This window comes from Giraffa tippelskirchi, chromosome 10 (assembly GCF_054371585.1).
Source record: "Giraffa tippelskirchi isolate mGirTip1 chromosome 10, T2T-mGirTip1v1.2.pri, whole genome shotgun sequence".
In the NCBI taxonomy this organism is placed as follows: domain Eukaryota; kingdom Metazoa; phylum Chordata; class Mammalia; order Artiodactyla; family Giraffidae; genus Giraffa; species Giraffa tippelskirchi.
Window position 1 is genome coordinate 24,019,317 of NC_137284.1, and position 23,398 is coordinate 24,042,714.

General features: G+C 44.0%; 1 protein-coding gene across 3 annotated transcripts in view; it reads left to right on the top strand.

The window, feature by feature from the left end:
• Positions 1–903: 903 nt before the first annotated feature.
• Positions 904–23,398, top strand: part of NELL1 (neural EGFL like 1) — a 987,615-nt gene continuing 965,120 nt past the window's right edge. The window contains exons 1-2 of one of the 3 annotated variants that reach the window (XM_081533742.1): positions 904–1,614; positions 12,253–12,381. In XM_081533742.1, the coding sequence (XP_081389868.1) occupies positions 1,560–1,614; positions 12,253–12,381 (184 nt within the window). In that variant the 5' untranslated portion in view covers positions 904–1,559. The remainder of the gene's footprint in view (positions 1,615–12,252; positions 12,382–23,398) is intronic. The other 2 variants (XM_081533741.1, XM_081533740.1) reach the window with 2 other exon arrangements.

The window sequence follows — 23,398 nt, forward strand, 5'->3', positions numbered from 1 at the left end:
ACCTTCTCTCTTAATAAACTGTGTTGCTACTTTGGTGACCTTCAATGGGGGCTCCTGGGGTCATGGTGATGAAGGGGTTAGGAATAGAGGAAGTAAGAAGGGGATTAGTGAAGAGGATTCTTCTTGAACATTGCAATTGTTTCCTGGAAAATGAGGGAGGGCTTTGTTTAGAGACCTTTCCTTTCTCTGGGATCCCTATCATATCAGAGGGCTGGACTGGACTCAGAGAGAGGGGACCAGTGTGAGCAAGCCGAGGAGTTTTAAATCATGTGGGGCTCGTTTGGTGTAAATCAAAGGTTCTGTCACATCTGATTTCACGACTCTGCAACCTAGTTATAAATAATGTTTCTGAAAGGAAGTGCCACAAACCTGGGAGATATTTCTAGGGAAGGCTGGGTTCTGGAAGGGGGTCACATAGAAGCAGGAGGATTGGTCTTCTTGCCCACACTCCTAAAACAAAGTCCAGCCATTCTCTCCAGGAATGGTGTTGGAGAGGGTTCCAGAATAACTGCGGGAAAGGCCAAAACGTGATTGTGAAAGGAGAGTAGTCGAGTTTTTGACAAAACCATCAAGAAACTCACTCAAGGAAAAAAAAAAAAATGGTTAGGAATTTCCCCTAAGTGGCAGCATCTGCCCTGCAGAACCGGAAGGCTTGCAAATACAACTCCCCAAATCCCCACCGTGCTTCGCTCGGGCTCAGGGACACTTTTTCTGGGCCCCCCGGCCTTAGCGTCCTCTCCCTGAACCCCCAAAGCGGGTCCCCAATCAGAGGGACCCAGCAGAGAGAGGAGACCGGAGGTACAGGTGGTGAGACGGAACTCAGCCATCATCCCCCTCCTCGCCCCTCCCCAACCAGTCACCTAAGCAAATCGGGAGTAACTGTCCTCCGGGGAGGAGCTGAGCGCGCTAGTTGACTCCGTCTGGGTTGGGGTTCTCCAGGTGGCGGGGAGGCGGGGCGGGGGGGAAGCCACCCGCAAGGGTTCGGGGTTCTTCGTCTCGACCAAGATGAACTGTGGCAACTTCGTCAGCCCCCACCGCGGCGGCGAGGCAGAGCCCGCGGCAGCGGCTCCGCCGGCTCGTCTGGGCTGGAGAGCGTGAAGCCCAGGGAAGGGGTGGGGGTGCCCTGCGCCTCCCGCTCCTCCCTTTTGGCCCCCGGGTCCCGGGTCCCGGGACTCCAGCTCCAGTGCTCCTAGTGATAGCGGCTGCTGCGCCGATCGCCCGGGTCCTCGCCGCGGAGGAGGAGCCGTTGCCAGCGCCAGGCGCAACCTGCCGGAGTGGCCAAGCCCCGCGTTCCCGCCCCAGCGCCGACGCGAGCGCCGCCGCAGCGGGGGCCGGGGTCCGGGCCGGGAGCCGCCGCCCGCGGTGGGGGCGGGCTGGGGGCGGGGCGGCCGGGGCCGCCTTCCCGGGCGAGATCCCTGAGCAGCACCCGGCGCAGCAGAGCCACCCTCGCCGCCCGCCAGCAAGTTTGGCGGCTCCGAGCCCGGCGCGTCTCGGCATCCAGGCGCATTTGTTTCTTCCTGGCTTCCGCGCGCCCGGTTTGGCCGGGACCCTTGGGAACGATGCCTAGGGATGTGATTTTAGTTGTGTGCTTCTGTGTGTGCACCGCCAGGACAGGTAAGCACGGCTAGGGCTGTCGGAGGGATGCGGGGAAACGGGCGAGCCCAGCCGCTGTGCCCAGCGCCCACCTCGGCGTGGGGAGGACCTGGAGCAGAGCTCCGCGCCGGTCCGGGGAAGGGCGTGGATGGGTCCCTCGAATTTCTCTGCTCTGCTCCAGGTGAAAGGGGGCGAAGTGGGACTTACAGACCGGTGGAAGACGCCCCCGAGGAGTGCCCTCTGCCCGGAGGACGCGGCCTGGCGGGCACAGGGGTGAGGGGCGCGGCCGTTCAGGCGCACCCTCCAGCTGCTAGAGACTGGCTTCCTGGTAGAAACCCACATAGTCGGGCGGGCCCGGGAACCCCACCCCCGTGAACTTGACAGGTGCGAGGAAACCGCGGTCCCTGCGCCCTGCTGGCCGGGGCAGGGGCGGCGGCAGGGAGGCGCACCCGCAGAGGGAGCGCTTCCGGCCGGCCGGCGGGCGCTGCTGGGGCGCGGGCGGGCGCGGCGCGGGGTGAGAGCTGCTGGCGAGGCTGGGATTCCGCGATCCCTTTTCTTGTCCCCTCCTGCCTCTCCCCCGGGGAACTCCTGAAGTAGTTTTTCTTGCCATCCCCTTTCTCCCCCAGAGGGCAGGACAAATTCGAGGGAATTGGAGCTGTGGGGGCAATCCCAGGGAGATGCTCTCAAGCTCCAAACCAGTTTTAGCAGACTGTAGCTGAATGTTGGGGTCGTGGAGGGGAGGTCAGGAAAACAGGCGTAATTTTCTGAAGTCCCCACTTCGTTCTGCCTCCAGAGAAGCAGTTGTGAGGAACTTAAGCGCATCTCCTCCTCTCAGCCCTCAGCCCCCATGTCCCCTGGGGGTTTGAAGACCCACTCTCAGCCGCTTTCTCTGGGGGAGTATTAGTAGACTGGGGAAGGTGGCGGTGGATTGGAAGAGGAAATTGGCAAAAATAGGTCTCTCCACTGCGGGTGGGGCGTAGCGAGTTTTTATTCCTATGCTAGCTACCCTCCTAACGTGCGGCCGACTTCGCACCCCAGAGTTGATATGTAGTCATCCTCACTGCTTTTTTCCTCTTTTATCACTCTCATTTCTCCTCTCTAGAGGCATAGCCTCCTGCCCACGCTAGGCAGCAAGTTTATCGGTAGAGGGCTGGGAATGGGTGCCCGGCCTGGGTGGGCTCAAAAGTTCCCTCCTTTCGCTCCCCAGGCGTCCCTCCTGGGCTGTTAGCAGCCGGCCTGAGGATTCAAGAGTTGGGCGTCTAGGAGCTTCCTGCTGGTCCTTTCCATCTTCCCCAGGACCGAGCAGGCGGCAGCTTTTCCTTTGCTTAATGAAAGAGCGGCGGATGTGGACTTCTCCAGGGATAAAAAGAATCCCCATCCGTTTTCAGTCTCCACCCGAGAGCTCTCCAGCCTGCCAAGATGCCATGACTCGGTCCAGCCTAGAATAAGCGCTTCTTAAGTTCTGGCCCATCTAGATGGGTTAGTCTTTTAAAGCCAAGAGCACGCGAGAAAAAGCTTGCCCCCGTGAAGATCAGAGCAGTGAGGACAGTGCAGAGCGTGGGCGACCAGCCCTGCTAGTGGAGAATCTGGTGCTGGTGAGCATCCTACAGAGGAACGAAAGAGAGATAAACTAGGCGGAGGGAGGGGGGAGGGGTGTCGGTCATTTAATTTTCTCAAGTGCACATCACTGCGGAGTATGCCCACATCCTTTGTTCTCATTACTCCTTTGAAAACTCAGCCAAAAGTACCTTCCCCAGAAGTGGATTGTGGGTCCAGGGCGCGTTGCTTGTGGCGGTTCTTTAAGAACAAAATCTTTTCCCCTTCCCCACATTGAGCCCCTTCAAATCGTGTAAAAATTTGGTTGTAGGGAAGTTTCATTTCTATATTTATTCATTCATTCAACTGAAGAGTTGAGCGGCTTGCTGGGTGCTAGGATTGCTTATGCAAAGAAGAACCAACTTGGTCTTTGACTTCCAAGAACTTACAGCTTAGCTGAGAATCTAGGTAGAGACTGAAAAGCGTTTTTATTGCACAGCTTAACGGGGTAGGGAGAAGAAAGATGGGAATATAGAAGTCTGTATTAAGGATATAGAGGAGAAATGGTAGAAATGAATTCTGGGGAGGGGTGGTGGGTGGTCAGGGAAGGCTTTAATCAGGAGGTGACATTTGAAAGTTGTGTCTTGAAGGATTTTTAGAGAGTTTTCCAGGTGGACAGAGTGGGGGAAGCATTCCAGACAAAGGGCATGGCTTGTCCAAAGGCAAGGAAGAATGGAAGGGTTTGCCCATTGGTTGTGCAGTTGCTTAGGGAGCTTGGGTTTTCTGTGCCCCTTGGTACTCGTTCAAAGAGTACCAAGAGGCTACACATTTCTACTACAAAAATTATCAGAAGAATCTGAGAGACACGGGGGAATTATATCTCAGTTCTTTTACTTATAATTTCTTGAAACTTGGGGGATATGATCAGCAGTTTTCTCTTTGATTTTACCTGGGAACCATCATCCCTGCATCACACATCCATCCTCTGAGGTAGCTAAGGCTGGCTCTTAATTTATCAGGATCCAAACAGCCACTTGGAAAGTTTATTTGTCAAGTGAGACAATTGTCTGGGCTGTTAACAGCCCCAGATGAAATAAACAGGTGGTTCACTGAGTGAGCTGCTCAGATATCACTGCTTTTAATGGAAATGAATAGATGGTATCAGGCACATTTTAATTAAAGCAGCACTGCAGTGTAGTAGCAGTTACATATGAAAAGATCTAATGATAGGTGTCACAGGAAGCTGCTTAAATTACTCATTGTTCAGAGAACTTGTTTTAAAGAGTAAAGTGGAGTTAAGAGAGGTGTTGTTCTGGTTATTTCTGGAAAAATTCTGAGATTTCCAGGTACATCACTAATAATGGAAATTTAACAGGCTATGATGCTTTCCAGGTGACTTGGTGGTAGAGAATCTGCCTCTGGAGGAGGTAATAGCAACCCATTCCAGTATTCTTGCCTGGAGAATCTCATGGACAGAGGAGTCTGGTGGGCTGCAGTCCATAGGGCCACAAAGAGTTGAACACAACTGAGTGACTGAGCACGCATGTACACACACAGAAGGCCACGGTAACAGCAGAAATAACACATCATGTCCATGAGTTTTCTCCAATGACCTGGAAGTGCGACTAATACAAAACTCAATGATTACTGCCCCATGGCTTTCCGGTTTGTTGTGGTCACCAGGGCAGTGGGTAGAGGGAGCTCCTGGGGCTGAGTGAATGCTTTTTGCTGCCACCTGCTGGGAAGGAGAGCTTTTAAAAGTACCTCCCAGGCTGTTATTAACTGAGTTGAATAATAAAGCTATGAACAGAAGCCCCTGGCCTCCAGTAATCAAGTGAAATATTGGCTGACCTGGAACAGGCACAGAGGATGCTTCTGGGGTGTTAAGAAACTCTGTAGGAGTCCAGAGGCCCAAATCCGATCAAATGATTGTGAAATCCTGCTGGTAAATGAGATCTTGGAGCATCTCCCCAGTGAGATTTGTCCTGCGTGGAGCTGGGGAAAACAGCTGCCATCATGGACGGTGAGCTGGATTAGGGTTGAAGTGAGTCAGATCCAGGAGGATTTGCTTGGGAGCTTAGGTCTGGGACCCTGGAGGTGGATTGAGAGGGTTTTGGACCTGAGTACTCCCTGGGCTGGGCTGAAGAGTGGCCAGCAGCAGCAGCAGGTGTCCTGGGAGATCACGGTGGAGATTCTGAATCTCAGAGCCAGACCTCAACTGCCTCTGTGACATTGACATGCTGCCTTCCAGGTTTTAAAAAATATTTTTCCCCCCAGAGGCTCTTTTTATCCTACTTAATTCCAATACCCAGCTTCAGCCATTTGTAGAGCAGTTATGACCAAAGTAAAAAACTTATAATAGAATTTCCCTGGAAAGGGCAGGAGCTCCATGCTTGGACGAGAAGCAGAAACATTAAAATAAAAAAAACATTTTTATGGAGCCAACACTCTCATACTATATAAGGTTCAGGTGAAGCCATGCAAATGCTGCCTTATTAATAGATTTTCTGATTCCTTAGGCAGTGGGCAAAGCAGTTTTACTCATCCTGCTATTGGCATGAGGTATTTTCATCTCGAAGGGGACCACTTAGAGAAAAGAATATTGTGTCTGGAAGGCTAATTGATTTCTCTTGTTCTGTTTCTGTGGGATGTTTTTATAATAAGAGCAATACAGTTATCTTGAAACCGGGGAAGCCCCTTGATTTTTGGGCTCTAGGGGAAGGGGTCAGTATATTGGGTTGGCCAGAAAGTTTGTTCTGGTTTTGCCAAAAGGTGGTGCAGAAAAACCTGAACATACTTTTTGACCAACCCTATAGATTTAATATATGGATTTCACAAAGCACAGTCATAGTGAGAATCCCTTCTATGTCATCGGAGCATGTGGAGGGGTTGGGAAAATGGCAGCCATCTGTACCTTTTGTATGAGTCCAGTGAAGTTGCAGACCAGGGAGCTGGAATGGTCTGGAGGGCTGGTCCTATGAAAGACAGATGCAGCAGGCCCCAGCTGGGCACCAAATATGTGCTCAGTTCAGTTCAGTTGCTCAGTCATGTCCGACTCTTTGAGACTCCATGAACTGTAGCATGCCAGGCCTCCCTGTCCATCACCAGCTCCCGGGGTTCACTGAAACTCATGTCCATTGAGTCAGTGATGCCATCCAACCATCTCATCCTCTGTCGTCCCCTTCTCCTCCTGCCCTCAATCTTTCCCAGCATCAGGGTCTTTTCAAATGAGTCAGCTCTTCGCATCAGGTGGCCAAAGTGTTGGCGTTTCAGCTTCAACCTCTGTCCTTCCAATGAACATCCAGGACTGATCTCCTTTAGGATAGACTGGTTGGATCTCCTTGCTGTCCAAGGGACTCTCAAGAGTCTTCTCCAACACCACAGTTCAAAAGCATAAATTCTTTGGCGCTCAGCTTTCTTAATAGTCCAACTCTCACATCCATACATGACTACTGGAAAAACCATAGCCTTGACTAGATGGAACTTTGTTGGCAAAGTAATGTCTCTGCTTTTTAATATGCTGTCTAGGTTGGTCATAACTTTCCTTCCAAGGAGTAAGCGTCTTTTAATTTCATGGCTGCAATCACAATCTGCAGTGACTTTGGAGCCCCCCAAAATTAAGTCTGCCACTGTTTCCACTGTTTCCCCATCTATTTGCCATGAAGTGATGGGACCTGATGCCACGATCTTAGTTTTCTGAATGTTGAGCTTTAAGCCAACTTTTTCATTCTCCTCTTTCACGTTCATCAAGAGGTTCTTTAGTTCTTCTTTACTTTCTGCCATAAGGGTGGTGTAATCTACATATCTGAAGTTATTGATATGTGCTAGGAGTGTGCATACAGTTATCACTGAAACCTCATGAGGCTGGGAGGCTGGTATTGAAAGTGAAGTGAAAGTCACTCAGTTGTGTCTGACTGTTTGTGACCCATGACCGATACAGTCCATGGAATTCTCCAGGCCAGAATACTGGAGAAGCTAGCTGTTCCCTTCTCCAGGGGATCTTCCCAACCTAGGGGTCGAACACAGGTCTCCCACATTGCAGGCGGATTCTTTATGAGCTGAGCCACCAGGAAAGCTCGGGAGGCTGGTATTATCATCCCCATTTTAAAGTTGAGGAAAATGAAGCTCTGAGAAGTGAAGCAATTTTTTTCCCCTCCAAGGGCACAAAGTTATTAGGGGGAAGAGACCAGGACTGAAAGTGGTCCTTAGTTGAGTGTTCCAGATTGAGGGTGCTGTGTTCTCATGTGGAGATGGGGATCCAAGGGCACCATTGAGATGTTCTGCCAGTTCTACAGAACCTGGTGACTTTTAGTCTTGTCCAGTTGCAGGGCTCCAAGTTTGTCCTGCATTGGTCACTTATTTTCACAATAATATGCCTAATAAGCCACCAGAAACTCAAAATAGTGTTTATTTTCGTTCATGTGTCTGTTGCTTGGCTTGATTATTGGCTCACCTGGGCCAGGCTTGGCTGGTCATCATTCCAAACCCAAGTAAGATGTCTGTCCCATGTGTCTGAATCTCCTTGGACTAGTGGCCCAATTGGCCATGTTCTTCTTGTCATGATGCAGAGACGGAAGAGAACAGGCCCCGCCAACACAGGCTTATCCATGCCTCTGCTTGTATCATGTTGCTAATATTGTTACTGAGTCCAGGCTCACTGCTCACTGCATGACAGGCCAATAAATCGGGAGATGAGGTGTTGAGGCAAACAATAATGGCTTTACTTGGAAGGCTGGCAGACCAAGAAGATGGCCGACTAATGTCTCAAAATAACCATCTTATCAGGGTCTGGATGCCAGTTTCTTTTATAGAACATGTCGTAGTCGCTGTGCAGGTTGGGAAAGAATTTCCAGATGTGAGACAGAATGAGAGGAGAATAAAGTCTATTATAGTGGGAGATGCCGTTAGAATAGTGGGCCAGCTCAAGGGACAACTGACTGCTTTTGTGGGCTAGTAGCCAATTTTTATAGCCTCAAAACAGAAAATTCCTACCTGAATGATGGCATTAGGTGATTGGTTAGGATGCTATAGGGTGGGTAATAGGGTGGTTTTGTTACCTAATATGGGGTCAGGGAACTGGCTGATTTAGATCCAGAGGCTCATGGCAATAGTTGCTACAGGGCATGATCAGTTTCAGAGATTTTTATCCGGTGACCTTGGTACAGGGCTCCACGGAACACAGAGTGGAGGAGGTGAGGAAGTAAAGTAAAAACGTCATTAATCTTGCAAATATCTCCTGAAATGACCAGCCTTGGGAAGGGGATGTGTCAATTTCCTTTTTCTTGCAGCCATTCACCCTTGCAGCCATTGGGTGGACAGGGGCATGTTTCCCTGAACAAAAGCACTTTGGTTTAGCATTCAGGTAGACGGACAGTCTTCCCTGAGGCAAGCCATTATGTATAGACAGTATTCTTTTATTCAAAAAAAGCAACAGAAAGCAAAGGTTAAAATAAAAGAAACAGATCCAACATATAGTCAGATTTTATTCTTTCTTGTAACTACATCTTAATGAATCAAACAAGTTACTTGACCAGGCTCAAAGTCAAGGGATGGGGAAGTTTATTCCCACTCTACTCTAAGGATCTGCAAAGCCAAATAGCAAAAAGTGTGGATATGGGAGGGGTAAAGATTTGAAGCCAATAATTCAGTCAACCATATCCCTTTTAAAAATTTTCTTTGGCTTGAATCAGGATTCCCTGATAGCTTAGTTGGTAAAGAATCCACCTGCAATGCAGGAGATCCTGGTTTGATTCCTGGGCTGGGAAGATCCACTGGAGAAGGGAAAGGCTACCTGCTCCAGCATTCTTGGGCTTCCCTGATAACTCAGCTGGTAAAGAATCTGCATGCAATGCGGGAGACCTGGGTTCGATCCGTGGATTGGGAAGATCCCCTGGAGGAGGGAAAGGCTACCCACTCCAGTATTCTGGCCTGGAGAATTCCCTGGACTGTGTAGTCCATGGGGTCACAAAGAGTTGTACATGACTGAGCAACTTTCACTTTCTTTGGCTTGAATTCCATCCAGTCCTCTCATGGTATTCCCCAGATATGCATATTGTCTGAGATCACTGTACCCAAAACAGTGATCATGCATCCGCTTTTTGGTTAATTCTGTGGGTGCTAAATTCAGGGTGTGACATACACGAGGCCTTGTGCAAGACACTGTGACTACAGGGATGCTTCCTTCGTCTTGTGTCCAGCTAAGGGCACATTCCCCAAACTGCCTTCTAACTTCCTGGCCAGAGCTAGACCAGCGTGGAGGTCCTCTGAGATCACTCTTAATCTCTGTCATATAGGTATAGAGTGCTATAGGTTAAACTGAAATATTAGTTGCTTTTCTGCCTTTCCAAGATGATCATTGAATTGCTGATATCTGAGTTTGCTTGGAGAAAAGCATCACCAGTCTCAGTGAGAGGCATCCAGTGCGGTGATGTTGGCTGATAGATGCCCATTGGCTTGGGTCTTCTTTGCACAGAGTAGGTAGTTGGTCAGTCATCAGTCTTTGTGAACTGAGTCTGTGTCAGGCAGGTAGGATGGACTCAAGTGAGATCATGATGTAAATCAGAGCACATCTCACTTTTTCCCCCTTAACACATACCTGAAAGCCCTCTAATGATTGTTGTTGTTTAGTTGCCATGTCGTATCTGACTCTTTTTGTGATCCCATGGACTGTAGCCCACCAGGCTCATCTGTCCATGGGATTTCCTAGGCAAGAATACTAGAGTGAGTTGCCATTTCCATCTCCAGGGGATCTTCCTGACCCAGAGATCAAACCTGCACCTCCTGTATTGGATTCTTTACCACTGAGCCGCCAGGGAAGCCTCACTTCTAATGATGCCCCATTGCAGTTAGAATACTCTCTCTCTCTCCTTGTTGTAGTTCACAAGGCAGTGCCAACTCAGGGGCCCTGCTTTCTACTACTGTCCCCCTGGCCCATTCTGCTCTGGCCACAGCAGCCTTTTGTGTGTTTCCTGAACATGCCAAGTTTGTTTCTGGTTTGAATTTGCTGTTCTCTCAATAAATAGAAAGCTTCCCCCCACCCCAGATCTTCCCTTCTGGAATGATCACCAGCCCCTGTAGTCATTAAAGTTTCTGCTCAGAGGAACCTTCCTCTACCATCCTTTTTAAAGCCTCCATGCAAGCTGCTTTCTATTTCATAACTCTTATTTTCTCATAGCTATTATTTTCTTTGTGGCATTTATTGCCATCTTGGGCTTCCTTGGTTACTCAGACAGTAAAGAATCCGCCTGCAATGTGGGAGACCTGGGTTCAGTTCCTAGGTTGGGAAGATCCCTTGGAGGAGGTCATGGCAACCCACTCCAGTATTCTTGCCTGGAGAATCCCCTTGGACAGAGGAGCCTGGCGGGCTACAGTCCATGCGGTCGCAAAGAGTCAGACACGACTAACCACAAACACAAGCACATCGCCATCTCAAATTATCTTATTTATCTATTTGCTCACTTTTCTTGCCCTCTCTTCACCTGTTGCCCTAGGAATGTGTGCTCAGCGAGGCCAGCTCCAGTGCCTTGCAGTGCAGTGTGTTTGTTACAACGAAAACACTCTGTCACATTTGTTGAAAAACTACTGAATGAACACATGGGTGAATAAATGACCGAGTGGATGAGTTGTCTTTGGGTAAACTGGTCTCGCATTTGGCTGCATTTGGAAGGGAAAGACTTAAACCTTCAGTTTAGAGGACAAGGGGAAGCCTGACAAAAACTGAGAAGGTGGCTCTATGCACTGTGCTTTTCACTTAACCCTTTGTCCACCTTGGCGATGACAGGCTTTGGCTCCCAAGACCCTTCCCTGAGCCACCTTCTGTCAACGGAAGCCTAGATTGCTGCAGCAGTCCTTCTTTCCTAACAGGAAAAGAGCGAGGGGCATGTAGATTTCCTTCTGCAGGTCTATGGGGAAGGGGGTGAGGGCGGAAGGACAGATGAGGTTGTCACAGGGTGTGATGTCCTGATGAAACGCACTCAGTCTCTCTGGGACAAATTGGGTGCAAGCTCTCCAAATCTTGCTTCAGTGACTACGTTACCACCAGACAATCGTTGACAGCTGTTGCTGATTAAAACGTCTCCAACTGTGCAATCAGAATTGCACTATTGAGATGCTAAGTGTAGACAGACACAGCCTTTAGGAATGGCTTAAACAGAATCCCTTGGAGTGATTGCTAGCCTTATTAATATATATAAATAGAAGCCACTTCGCAGTCATGAGTGAATCATTCTACAGAACACCATGTAGATGGGAGACAGGTTCAAGGATTTGCCTTTAGCAGACTAGATGATGGAGGCTCAGGGCCCGTTTCTCTGCACCCTGTAATTCTCCAACAAGAGTTGTCAGGGAGTCTTAACTTTTCAGTGATCCCCTTGAAATGTACATCTGTCATTCTGGAGATTCCCTTTCCTGGCCAGTCCCTCTGCCACCCTTGTCCAGCAGGGGCAGTATGCTTCCCATTTCCTTCCTCTTTATTACACGTGTGGGTGCCTGATTAACAGTGCCCTGCAGAGGGGTTTCCTGGTGACGATGGTGTCAGATGTCACTACTGCATCAGTCTGAACAGGTAGATCGGGGCCACAGTCCTGTACCCATTGCCCCTAAATCGAAAAAAGAAATCCAAAGTATAACTTACTTGACAGCAAAGCCTACCCTGAGCTGAACTCCTTTGGTGATAAAACTTGACTTAAACTGATATAAGGCTAGTTTTTACTTGTACCACTTTAGAAGGAAACATCATATTTTTGCTCTCAAAATACTATGTTTGGTTATGGGGTGCTGATGTAGACTTTGTTGAAGGTGTTACATAAAATGAATAGATGGGCCAAGTTAGCTTTCCAACAGATGATCCATTCTGAGTTCTGAAATATATTTGGCCCTGAGGGTTTTGCATAAGGGATTATCAATACGTAGTGGGGATGGGAAAGGGATAAGGAAACCACAATATCGGTGGGATGATGGAGCAAAGAGTTGCCTTCCTTTTCCATCTGGGAAAAGAGCATCTCCACGCCCTCATCACTGGCTTCTTTGTAGTCCCTGCCACTCCTGTCCTCCGTCACTTCTGTTCTAATGTAGTTTCAAGGATATCTGCATTTTCAGACAAGATGGCTCTCTGTTCCTTTTCAGTGGTGGGCTTTGGGATGGATCCGGACCTTCAGTTGGATGTCATCACTGAGCTTGACCTTGTGAACACCACCCTTGGGGTCACGCAGGTGTCTGGACTGCACAACACCAGCAAAGCATTTTTATTTCAAGGTAAAGACATCTCTCTCCTTTGTATGGGGGCAGGACTTGGGGAGGAACTTGGGATCTGCCTGGGGCGTGTTCCTCTGGAGTGTATTTGTTGGGCAGTCATCTCTGCCACTTCTCCTATATTATCGCCATGAGGAATGTTCAGAGATGCTGAAGGTGCTTAGATATTTGAGGGGTGTTCTGAGGGTATAAGGGGGGCAGTAGTAGTCCTGGTGATGGAATATTTAGCTTGGCAGTGATATATTTCCCAGGGGATTTTGTTGGGGGATCTGAAGTGGAATGAATTTGTAAAGTCCTTGAAAGCCACTGACCAGCCATATTTTTTTCACAGGATATTTTTTTCTACTGTTGTCCATATGTTTACCTATATCTATTAATGCATCTATTCCTATTCTTATATCTGCATCTCTCATTAATCAGTGGAGCATGCACTCAAAGGATATTTTATGGCTGCATTGTCTTAGGGGTACAGCTTACTTGGTTCTGCCTGCTATAAATCTGACTACAATTCATTAAATTGTTCAACAAGCATTCATCAGGTCAGCATAATGCACTTCTTAAAAGCCTGGGCTCTGGAGCCTGACTGCCTAGGATTAGATTCCAACCCTATCACTTACTGACTTTGTGGCGTTGGACAATTCCTTAGCCTGACTCTGCCTATGTCCACATCTGAAATAATAGTACCTGCATCATGGGACTATTACAGTGATTGAGGAACAAACCCATTAGAGTGGTTCAAACAGTGCCTGATGACATAGTAAAGCCCCAGGAAGTACTAGCTGTTATTATGGAACCCCTACTGTGTATCAGGCACCATGCTAATAGTAGGATTATTAATAAGGGTAAATAAATAGCATGAGGGAAACAGTCATTACACAAATAATTATTGACTTCCAATGGCTATACTTATCACGAGGGAGGTGTTTAGGTTGCCCAGTAAGAATATACAGGGAGATCTGATTTAATGGGGGAGGGGGGATGGTAGTGGTCAGGGAAAGGCTACCCTGAAAAAGTGATGTGTCAGCAGACGTGTGGAAAATGAATAGAAAGCCTGGTGTAGGAAGAGGTGGGGTATCAGAACATTCTGGGCAGTAATGGTATGTATGAAGGTCTTCAGGCGGAAACCAACAGAAAGACATTTAGCATGGCTGAAAGGTGGTGAGCGGCTGGAGAGGTAGGCAGGGACTAGGTCACCCTGGGCCCTGTAGGCAGAACTGACATTTAACTGATGTCCTTGGGCTTGGTGTACTGATGCTTTATGGCCAGTGTCCATTCTGATAGGTGGGAGGCCATGTACTTGTTAACTATTGCAAATATTACCTGTGCCTTTACTAGTTTTCTGCTTTACTCTCAGATCAGTGGGGGCCTTTGATGAGTTGAAGCAGGGGAGTGATCTGATCAGATATAGCAGTCAGACAGCCTGGATATTCCTATACAAAAATGCCTGGCAGGCTTCTTTGAACCAATTCTTTTGTGAAGATAACAAAAGGATTATTTTAGAATGACTGAACCAACATTATGGGATGACATATATATCCTGTGCAGAGAACTTTAGTCTTGTTAATCATATACAGCACATCTACAGATCCTATATAATAATATATAACAAGGTTACAGATATGTTAATTTCCACTCACTCTTAGGAATCAGTGAAGCAAATAGATTGGGCATGCTTAAGAGCAGACAGACTGGGTTAGTTTTCTTTTTGCATTGTGCAAGACCTCCTCACTTACTATTGCGAGACCATCCCATTCTTGATTTGAGAGGTGTTGCTGACACTTTGTCAACAGAGTTGTTATGGAAGCCTGGCTCATCTCTACACTTCATGAAAGCAATAGTCTTTCTATCTAAATACCCCTACATCCCTATGGCCAAGTATTGTGCATGGTACATAGTAGGTGATGAAGAAACATTTTGAATTGCATTAAAATTTCCTCTGTCCAATGTGCTCTTTGAAAGGCTTGCTGCCTGCTTTATACACTAGTCTAGTTGTTTACTCATTTATTTATTCCCTAGGCTAGATCTCCTCTCTCTCACTTGTGTTCTGCTTCTGGGATGTCTGCCATGCTCCAACAACCGGGAGAGATTTTCAGCTTCTTTGGTGGGAAGAATAACTGTATCATGGGAGTTTGACTGAGGAGGGCTTTTGCTAATAAGGGCCCTTGTGATTGCATTACCTGGATAATCCAAGGTAATTTCTCCATCTCAGGATCTGTAATCTGTAAAGTCCATTTGGCATGTAAGGTAACATATTTCATATGTTTTGGCAATCAGGACATTGACATTTTTAGGGAACTGTTATTCTGCTTACCACAATGTCTGCCTACTGGCCCCTCCAAATTCATGTCTACTCCATATGAAGAATCAATTAACCCCATCCCAGTATCTCACAAAGTCTTAATCCATTATGACATCAGCTCAAACTCTAAAATCTCATCCGCTCATCAGTTGAAAAATTTCTAGTCTCACTGTCTAAATAATCTAAATCAGATGTGAGTGGGACTCTGAGTATTTGCTGTTTTGGAGCAAAATTTTTCTTTATCTGTGGATCTGTGAAACTAGAAAAAAGTAATCTGCTTCCAAAATATAATAGTGTGACAGCTATAGGATTCCAGTTATAGAAGTTCCTGTCCAAAAGGGAAAAGTGGAAAGAAGAAAGAGGTCACCAGTCCCAAGAAAATTTGAAATCCAGCAGGACAAACCCCATTGGGTATTAGGGCCTGAGGGTCATCCTCTGGTCCTTGGCTCTGCCTTCTAAGTTTATGACTCGTTTCTATGAATCATTCTTTTTCATGAAAAGTAGCATATGTTTGTAGTTTGATAGTTTTTTTAAAAATTTACTTTTAAATATTTGGCTGCACCTGGTCTCAGTCGTGGCATACAAGATCTGGTTCTGTGACCAGGGTTTGAGACCTGGGCCCTCAGGATTGGGAGCATGGAGTGTTAGCCACTGGACCACCAAAGAAGCACCTATAGCTGAATAGTTTTATCAACCTATTTCTTTGCCTATGGAATTTGGGGCGTCCATCAGCCTTATTTCATTTCATCTTCTTTCTGTTCCCTTCAGTCCTAGGTGGCAGTGTTTCTCTGGTATAACATTCTTAAAAACCTGGAGGGTTTCCTGTCCATGAGACAAAAAGCTCCTTTACAGATCTTTCCAAGAAATTCCATCTCTGTTATATTTATGACTTCTTCTGGGATGGCTGAGGGGATCCCTGAATTACAATTCTGATCTCTTCAAAGTGCCCTCTGGTTGGACTGAATTTCTGACCATTTTGATCTTTCAGAAGTAGTAGCAAAAAGTGGTTCGGCCACATCCTTGGCTTCCTTCCAGAGCAGACTTTCCTGACAGTGAATTTCCTAATTTTATTGTCTTTTCAGTCTGGATAGGCTGGGAATTTTCTATATCATCAGTCCTGGTTCCTTTTTGCTAAACCGCTTTTTGCTTCATCTCTCTTTTTCCTCTCACGTTTTTCTGTATGCAGCAAAGAGAAACCAGGCTGCACCTTCAACATTGTTTGGAAATCAGAAGTAAAAAACAGACTTTAAAGGGCTAAACTCAATGTGTTGGCAGAGCTGTGATCCTTGTATAGCCACTATAGGCTAATCAGTTTATTGTTTTTCCAGCTTCCAGCAGCTGCTACATTCCTTAAGTTGTGGGCACATCACTTCAACCTCTGCTTCTGTCTCACATTTCTTTTTTTCTGTTTCTGTCACGTTTTCTTCTCTTGTACTGACTCTTCTGTTCCTTTTTTCCCCCTCTTACAAGGACTCTTGTGGGTCCTTTTCCCTATATTGGGCCCACCTGGATAATCTAGGATAATTTCTTCATTTTAAGATTCATAACTCTGTCACATTTGCAAAGTCTTATGCTGTGTAAAGTAATATATTTATAGGTTTTGGGGATTAAGATGTAGAGATCTTTTGAGGGTAGGGATATAATTTTGTCTACCATAGGATGACTACTCACTGTTGGGCAGAGATATGAGCAATAGGATATTTCCAGAATACTCCAGATAAGTCCTTCTTTCTAGCGCATCACTGTCCAACAGAAATATAAGTAGGTGAATCATATCTTTGATTTTAGTTTTTGTAGTAGCCATATGAAACATGTTAAAAAAACAAGTGAAATTAATTTTAGCTATACATTTATTTAACCCAACATATGAAAAATATTATCATTTCAACATATGGTCAATACAAAAAATTATTAATGAGATATTTTACATTTTTTCAAAGTAAAAAATCTCATCTATAATTTATAGTTACAGTATACAGTAGATTTGCCAAGTTATTCCATACATAATTTTAAGTATCATTAAAAAATTTAACAGCTTTGTTAAGATGTAATTGGCTTATACTATGCTGTGCATATTCAAACTGTACAGTTTGTTAATTTTGATATATGACTACACCAGTGAAGGGAGAAGGCAATGGCACCCCACTCCAGTACTCTTGCCTGGAAAATCCCATGGACGGAGGAGCCTAGTAGGCTACGGTCCATGGGGTCGCTAAGAGTCGGACACGACTGAAGGACTTCACTTTCACTTTTCCCTTTCATGCACTGGAGAAGGAAATGGCAACCCACTCCAGTATTCTTGCCTGGAGAATCCCAGGGATGGCGGAGCCTGGTGGGCTGCCGTCTATGGGGTCGCACAGAGTCGGACACGACTGAAGCGACTTAGACTAGACTAGACACCAGTGAAACTATATCACAATCAAGATAATGAACATAGCTAGCACCCCCAAAATTTCCTCTTTTAAAATAATCCCTTCTTCCTATATTTCAACCTGTACCCTCAGGTAACTACTAATCTGCTTTATGTCAATATACAGTAGTTTGCATTTTCTAGAAATTTTATTTGAATAGAATCATACTCATACTCATTTTGGGAGGATCTAAATTCTTTCACCTATCATAGTTATTTCAAGACTTGTAATAACATGTAAAGTGCTTTTCTTATAGCCAGTATATATAGAAGGGTCTTTTTTTTTTAAAACCAGTATGTCAATCTCTGTTCATCAAGGTTAGTTAGGCCATTTATATTAATGTGATTATTGACATGTGGTTTAGTTGCTAAGTCGTGTCTGACTCTTGCGATCCAATGGACTGTAGCCCGCCAGGCTCCTCTGTCCATGGGATTTCCCAGGCAAGAATACTGGAGTGGGTTGTCATTTCCTTCTCCAGGGGATATTCCTGACCCAGGGATTGAACTCGGGTCTCCTGCATTGCAGGCAGATTCTTTACCAACTGAGCTACAGGCAAAGTCTGATTGTTGACATGGTCATACTTAAATCTATGTTTTTGTTATCTGTTTTCTACCTGTCTATTCTGTTTCTCCGCCCCCCCCCCTTCTGGCTTCTTTTAGATTAATTGAAAATTTTTTATGATTTCTTTTTTAATCTCTTTTCTTGGTTCACTCTTTGTTTCATTATTTTAGTATTGTGTTAGGGTTCATGGTATATATCTTTAAATGATGACAGTGTACCTTCAGGTGATACAACTTAATGTATATAATAAGAATATTTTGATAGTATACTTCCCTCCCCTGACATTGTACTATTGTTGTTCTACATTTTACCTTATGTTATAAACTCCATACTACATTGTTGTTATTTTTATTAGTCAATTATCTTTTGAACATATTTAGATAATAAGAAAATCAATCCCATATTAACTCATGTATTTAGTTACTATTTCCTGTGTTCTTCAGTCTCTTGGATGGATTCTTATTTCAATCTGGTTTCATTTTTATCCTGCCTAAAGGACTTTGTTCAACATTTCTTATAGTGCAGGTAATGAATTCTTTCAGGTTTTGTATGTCCCAGGAAGTCTTAATTTTTTAAAACTCTTTCTGCTGGGTGTAGAATCTTGGGTTGGCAGTTTTATTTCTTTCAGTGCTTTAGATGTTCATCCACTGTCCTTTCATTTGTGCTGTTTCCAATGAGAAATCTGGCATCATTCTATCTTTATGCCTCTGTAGGTAATGTAACTGTGTCCCTTGCTTCTAAGACTTTCTCTTATCACTAACTGTAAGCAATTTGATAATGATGTACATTGGTCCGATTTTCTTCATATTTCTTGTGTGTGGGATGTGTTGAAATTCATCACATTTAGAAAAAATATGACCTTTATATCTTCAAATATGTTTTCTCTTTCTTTCTCTTTACTTTTGGGACTCCAATTATGTATATATTAAGCTGTTTAAAGTTGTTCCATAGCTCACTGATATTTTGTTAATTTCAAAAGTTCTTCCTCTCTTTTCTCTCTGTGTATCATTTTTGGTAGTTCTATTACTCTGCCTTTAAGAACTGTTCTTTTGTATCAGCTGCTCTTAGTATCATTCTGTTTTTTTTTATGTCATGTGTTGAAATTTCATCTCCATAAGTTCAGTTTGACTCTTCAAAAAATTTTCCATTCTTTATCCAACTCTTTGAATAGATGGAATGCAGCTATCATAACTATTTTAATAGTCTTGATACCTTTCTAATATTTGTATCAGTCCTGGGATGATTTTGATGAATTTTTCCCTTCACTACTGTTTCCTTGTATCCTAGGTAATTTTTGATTAATGCCAGACATTGTGAATTTTGCCTTGTTTAGTACTTGATAAATCTTTTTGCATTTTTATAACTATTCTTGAGTTTTGTTCTAGGACACAGTTATTAAAAAATGATTTTATTCTTTTGGATCCATTTTTTTTTTTGACTGAGAGAGAGTTGATGTACAATATTATGTAAGTTTTGGGTGTACAGTGTAGTCCTTCAATAATTTTGAAGGTTATGGATCCTACTTTTAAGATTTGCTAGATGACTCAGAGCAGTGCTAGTGAATAGTTTAGAATGAATTCTTTTCCATCACTGAGGGAAGACCTTCTGGGTTCTCTTCCCAGTTCCCATGAACCGTGGGGTTTTCCAGTTCGAGCAGTGAGAATAGGTACTGTTCTCCACCTTATGTGTATGCTGGGCACTGTTGCCTTTCGGGTGGTTCTTCTCTGTCCCTGGGGGTTTTCTTACATGCATGCTTTGATCAGTGGTCAGTTGAGAGAGTTCTATATTTTTCTCTCTGCCGTTTGTCTCTCATATATGCTGTCCTGTGAAATCTAGGTGCCTCGGTCTCCCCACACTCTCAGCTTCTTCATCTCAATTCAGGGAGACTCCTGGGCTTTGCCTGTATTTCTTCTCTCTGTAACATGGCTTGGAAACTCAGAGCGGTAAACTTGGGTAATTATAGGGCTCATCTCTTTTGTTTTTCATCTCTTAAGGGTCACTGTCCTTCATTGACTGATGTCCAGTGTGTCTGCTGTTTCATTGAATATTCATTTAAAATTTAAATTCAAACTAATTCAAATTGCATACAATTAAAAATTCATTTTCTCCACCACCCTAGTCATATTTCAAGTGCTCAGTTGCCATATGTGGCTTGGGGTTGCTGTATTGGACAGTGCAGGTCTAGAGAGGCTCAGGGATTTTAGTATTTCACCACAGTTCAGTTAATATGATCAAATCAAGAAGTCCTATCTTTCAAGTTTAACACGTAATAGTAAGTAACAAACTACTTAAGCTCTCAACCTCAAAGTATCTCCATTTGCTCAAGGATAAACTGGGGTAATAACAGTACTTACTATATATGATTATAGTGAGGATGAAGTGTATTAATATACATAGAGCATTAGAACTGTGCTTGGTACATGGGAAGCTCTTGTTAAATGTTATGCCTGCGTTTGTAAGTAATAGGGTATAACTTTGGTCTTCTTATCCTATGTGTATTATCTGTCCTGTGTGTTATGAATGTCAAATTTTAACCTGCAGAAGTAAATTGGCATAGTGGGAAAAGCAGAGGCTTGTGTAGAGGACAGGTTAGGTCTCAGCACTTTCTATGTATGAATTTATTTTACTTCACTAACGCATAAAGGAAGTATTGTCATTCGTAAATGGATGTACCTTGAGTCAGTACTTAGGGGTATCAGTGGATATGTCTCAATGTCTTCTAACCTCAGTTTCCTCATCTGAAAATGGGATTGATTATATAAATTCAATAATAATATATGAGAAAGTACTTTGAAGAATATAAAGTGTAGCTGATACTGCCCAAGCAGGAGTTAAGCCAGAGCCACAGAGACATGGAAACGTGGCGGCTGGAGCTGAGGGCACCACCCTGGTTGTCCTGGGACCACAGTTTGTTCCGTTCCCCTCTGTTACCCACTCCTTTTCCCATGAGGTGGAGGTGGATTTCCCCACTGGCTGAGACAGGTTGTCTTGAGGAAATGAAAAACAAAAGCTCTTATATATAGAATGGATAAACAATCAGGTCCTGCTGTATAGCATAGGGAACTATATTCAATATCCTGTAATAAACAATAATGGAAAAGAATATGAAAAAGAATATATATGTGTATAACTGGGTCACTCTACTGTGTACCAGAAACCAAGATAATGTTATAAATCAATCATACTTCAATAAAATTCAAAAACAAAAGAAAAAAGAAATATATAAAGTTAAAAAAATTCATTCTTCTTTCCTTCCTTTATTTTTATTTCTTCTCCTATTTCACTATCCTAAGACCAACTCTGAATTGATGTGTATTGAGGGAATGAAAACCTTCATGTCAATGCTAGCCTTTTAATAATATTTATAAATTTAAATAGAAAGCTCAGTTAACTGGAGTCACTCCTACCCATACCAGCTCCAAAGCCTCATAGGATTTATTTTGTGACTACTCAGCTTTTTAAGGTTATCTTTGTCACTGCTGTCCTTGTGGAATGCAAAGACTTTAGTGAGTAAGATTTTTATTGTCTTTTTACCTGAAACAAATCATATTTTAATAGATAACGATTGGGGCTAGGGGCGGGGAGAATGAATGGCTGTGTGTAAGACTGTCATCCATCTTCTCTAGGCTGAAAAACATCCTGAATACCAGCATCCGAGTTTCAAAAATCATTCTGGAATACCTTTGCTTTGCTTTGAGTAGGACTGAGAGAAGCTCTGATTGAGTCTGAGATTGCACTTCTTCCTGACTGACAGCATCTTAGTGTTGAGTAGTTGGGGGATGTGTCTGTGTATTGGTGTTTCATTTATAAAAGTGAATTAGAATGTGCATGAGTACAGGTTCTTTAATGTGTTAGTTTCTTTTTTTTTTTTCTTCTATCAGAAAAGTGCTACCTTGTAGGAGTTCTACTTTTAGGAGAATTTCTAAAGAAAAAGTAGTACCTTATTTTATGTGACAAGAAAGAACAAAGGATGATGAGAGATACTTTAAGGAAAAGACTGAGGCTTTTAGGACCTATTTGCAGTCTAGGCTTTGAACTAGATGTTTTGGAAGACAGAGGAATAAGCATAGATCCTGGCTGCAATGAGTGTACTCTGTAGAAGGCAAACACAGCATGTCATCAGACATTCTAATGCAGAGGACAAGAGAACAGGCTTGTAGTGGGGTGTGGATAAAGTGTGTTGAAGAGAGAAATTTCCTCTTACTGCCTCACTTGGGGAAGGCTCCCTGGGGGACATGGTACCTGAACCAGACCTCGAAAGATGGTTAGGAAGTAGCCATGTGTTTTCAGTTTCGTAGAAGTACTACCTGTGCGTAATCATTTTTATAAGATGTGCTTGAAGTTTAAGCCATAGCTCTTAATACTTAGAAAATTTGAGTAAGATGAAGTTACCCAAAGGGTTAGTTTAATGCTGATCTTCTACATTTCCTGCACTCACTATTGCCCAAGTCTAAATTGTTTTTTCTGTTGATTGAATGTGCCTGTTTGCTAATTACCTCTGGGAGCATCTACAAGTGAACTTCACTTTGAGTGGAATGATTTAGTATAACTTTGCATTTAATCAGTTAGTGGAGTGATTCAGTTCACATACTAGCATCTCCCAAAGACAGGTATTTTTGCTCTTGCCAAAAAAAAAACCCCTCAAGTAAGCTGTGGGAGTGGGGTGGGTTTTCAAATTCCTCTCTGGGGCAAATTAACACCTGCACTGGCATATTTTGGAAAATCATTCAATGGCTGTGTGAGTAAATGGATATCAAATGGAGCAAATAAATTCTGTATTTCCAAAATTTACATATTTCTAACATCTGCACTAAAGTTTATTTTCTCACTCACGCTCCTTTTTGAGACACAGGTTTGTTCCTTGGGTTGGGAAGATCCCCTGGAGAAGGAAATGGCAACCCACTCCAGTATTCTCGCCTGGGCAATCCCATGGACAGAGAATCCTGGTGGGCTACAGTCCACAGGGTTGCAAGAGTCAGAAATGACTTAACAACTAGACAGTAGCAGCAACAACAGCAGCAACTGTGTATCAGGCATTCTTTCAAACGCGAGGAATACAGCAGTGAGCAAATCAGAAAAAGTCTGACTCTTGAGGATAAACAGATAATAAACAAATAAATAAGTAGAAAGTAAGTTTAGATAACTTTAAACAATTCATGTATTTATAGTCAGGAAAAGATTTCTATTTCATTTTCTCTCAAGGAGTATGTATTTGCAGTTATCTACTTACTTAACTCTTAATAAGGATGGATGAGTGTTGTGTGACCTGAATTTTTTAAAGGAAGGATTACCTCAATTCCCAAAATTCATTTGCCTTTTAATCTTTCCACTGACATTCCTATATATGTATTGTTTTCATGCCCATTATAGAAATGAGGAAACAGACCCAGAGAGTTCCAGTAACTCACATTAGCTATAGTGACATAGGGTTAAATTCAGGAGTCTACACATGCAGAGCTTGTATCTTAGCCCCAGACATGTGGCTGTTTTTCCCTACCTCATGATGGTGGGAAAGACAAAGTAAATGCAATATGATTGAGATCTCGCTTCTTAGAAGAGACACCGAAGAATAATTTGCCAACATATCTTTTGGCAGGTATTTTAAATCACCCAGGACAGATGGTTATTTTGTAAATTAATGAATTCCATTTAATAGAATTTTTAATAATTCCTTCACTTGGAGGGTTCTACTGACTATCTGGAGAGGACTACCTGGTAATCTGTTTGGCTGCCTGAAGAGAACACACAA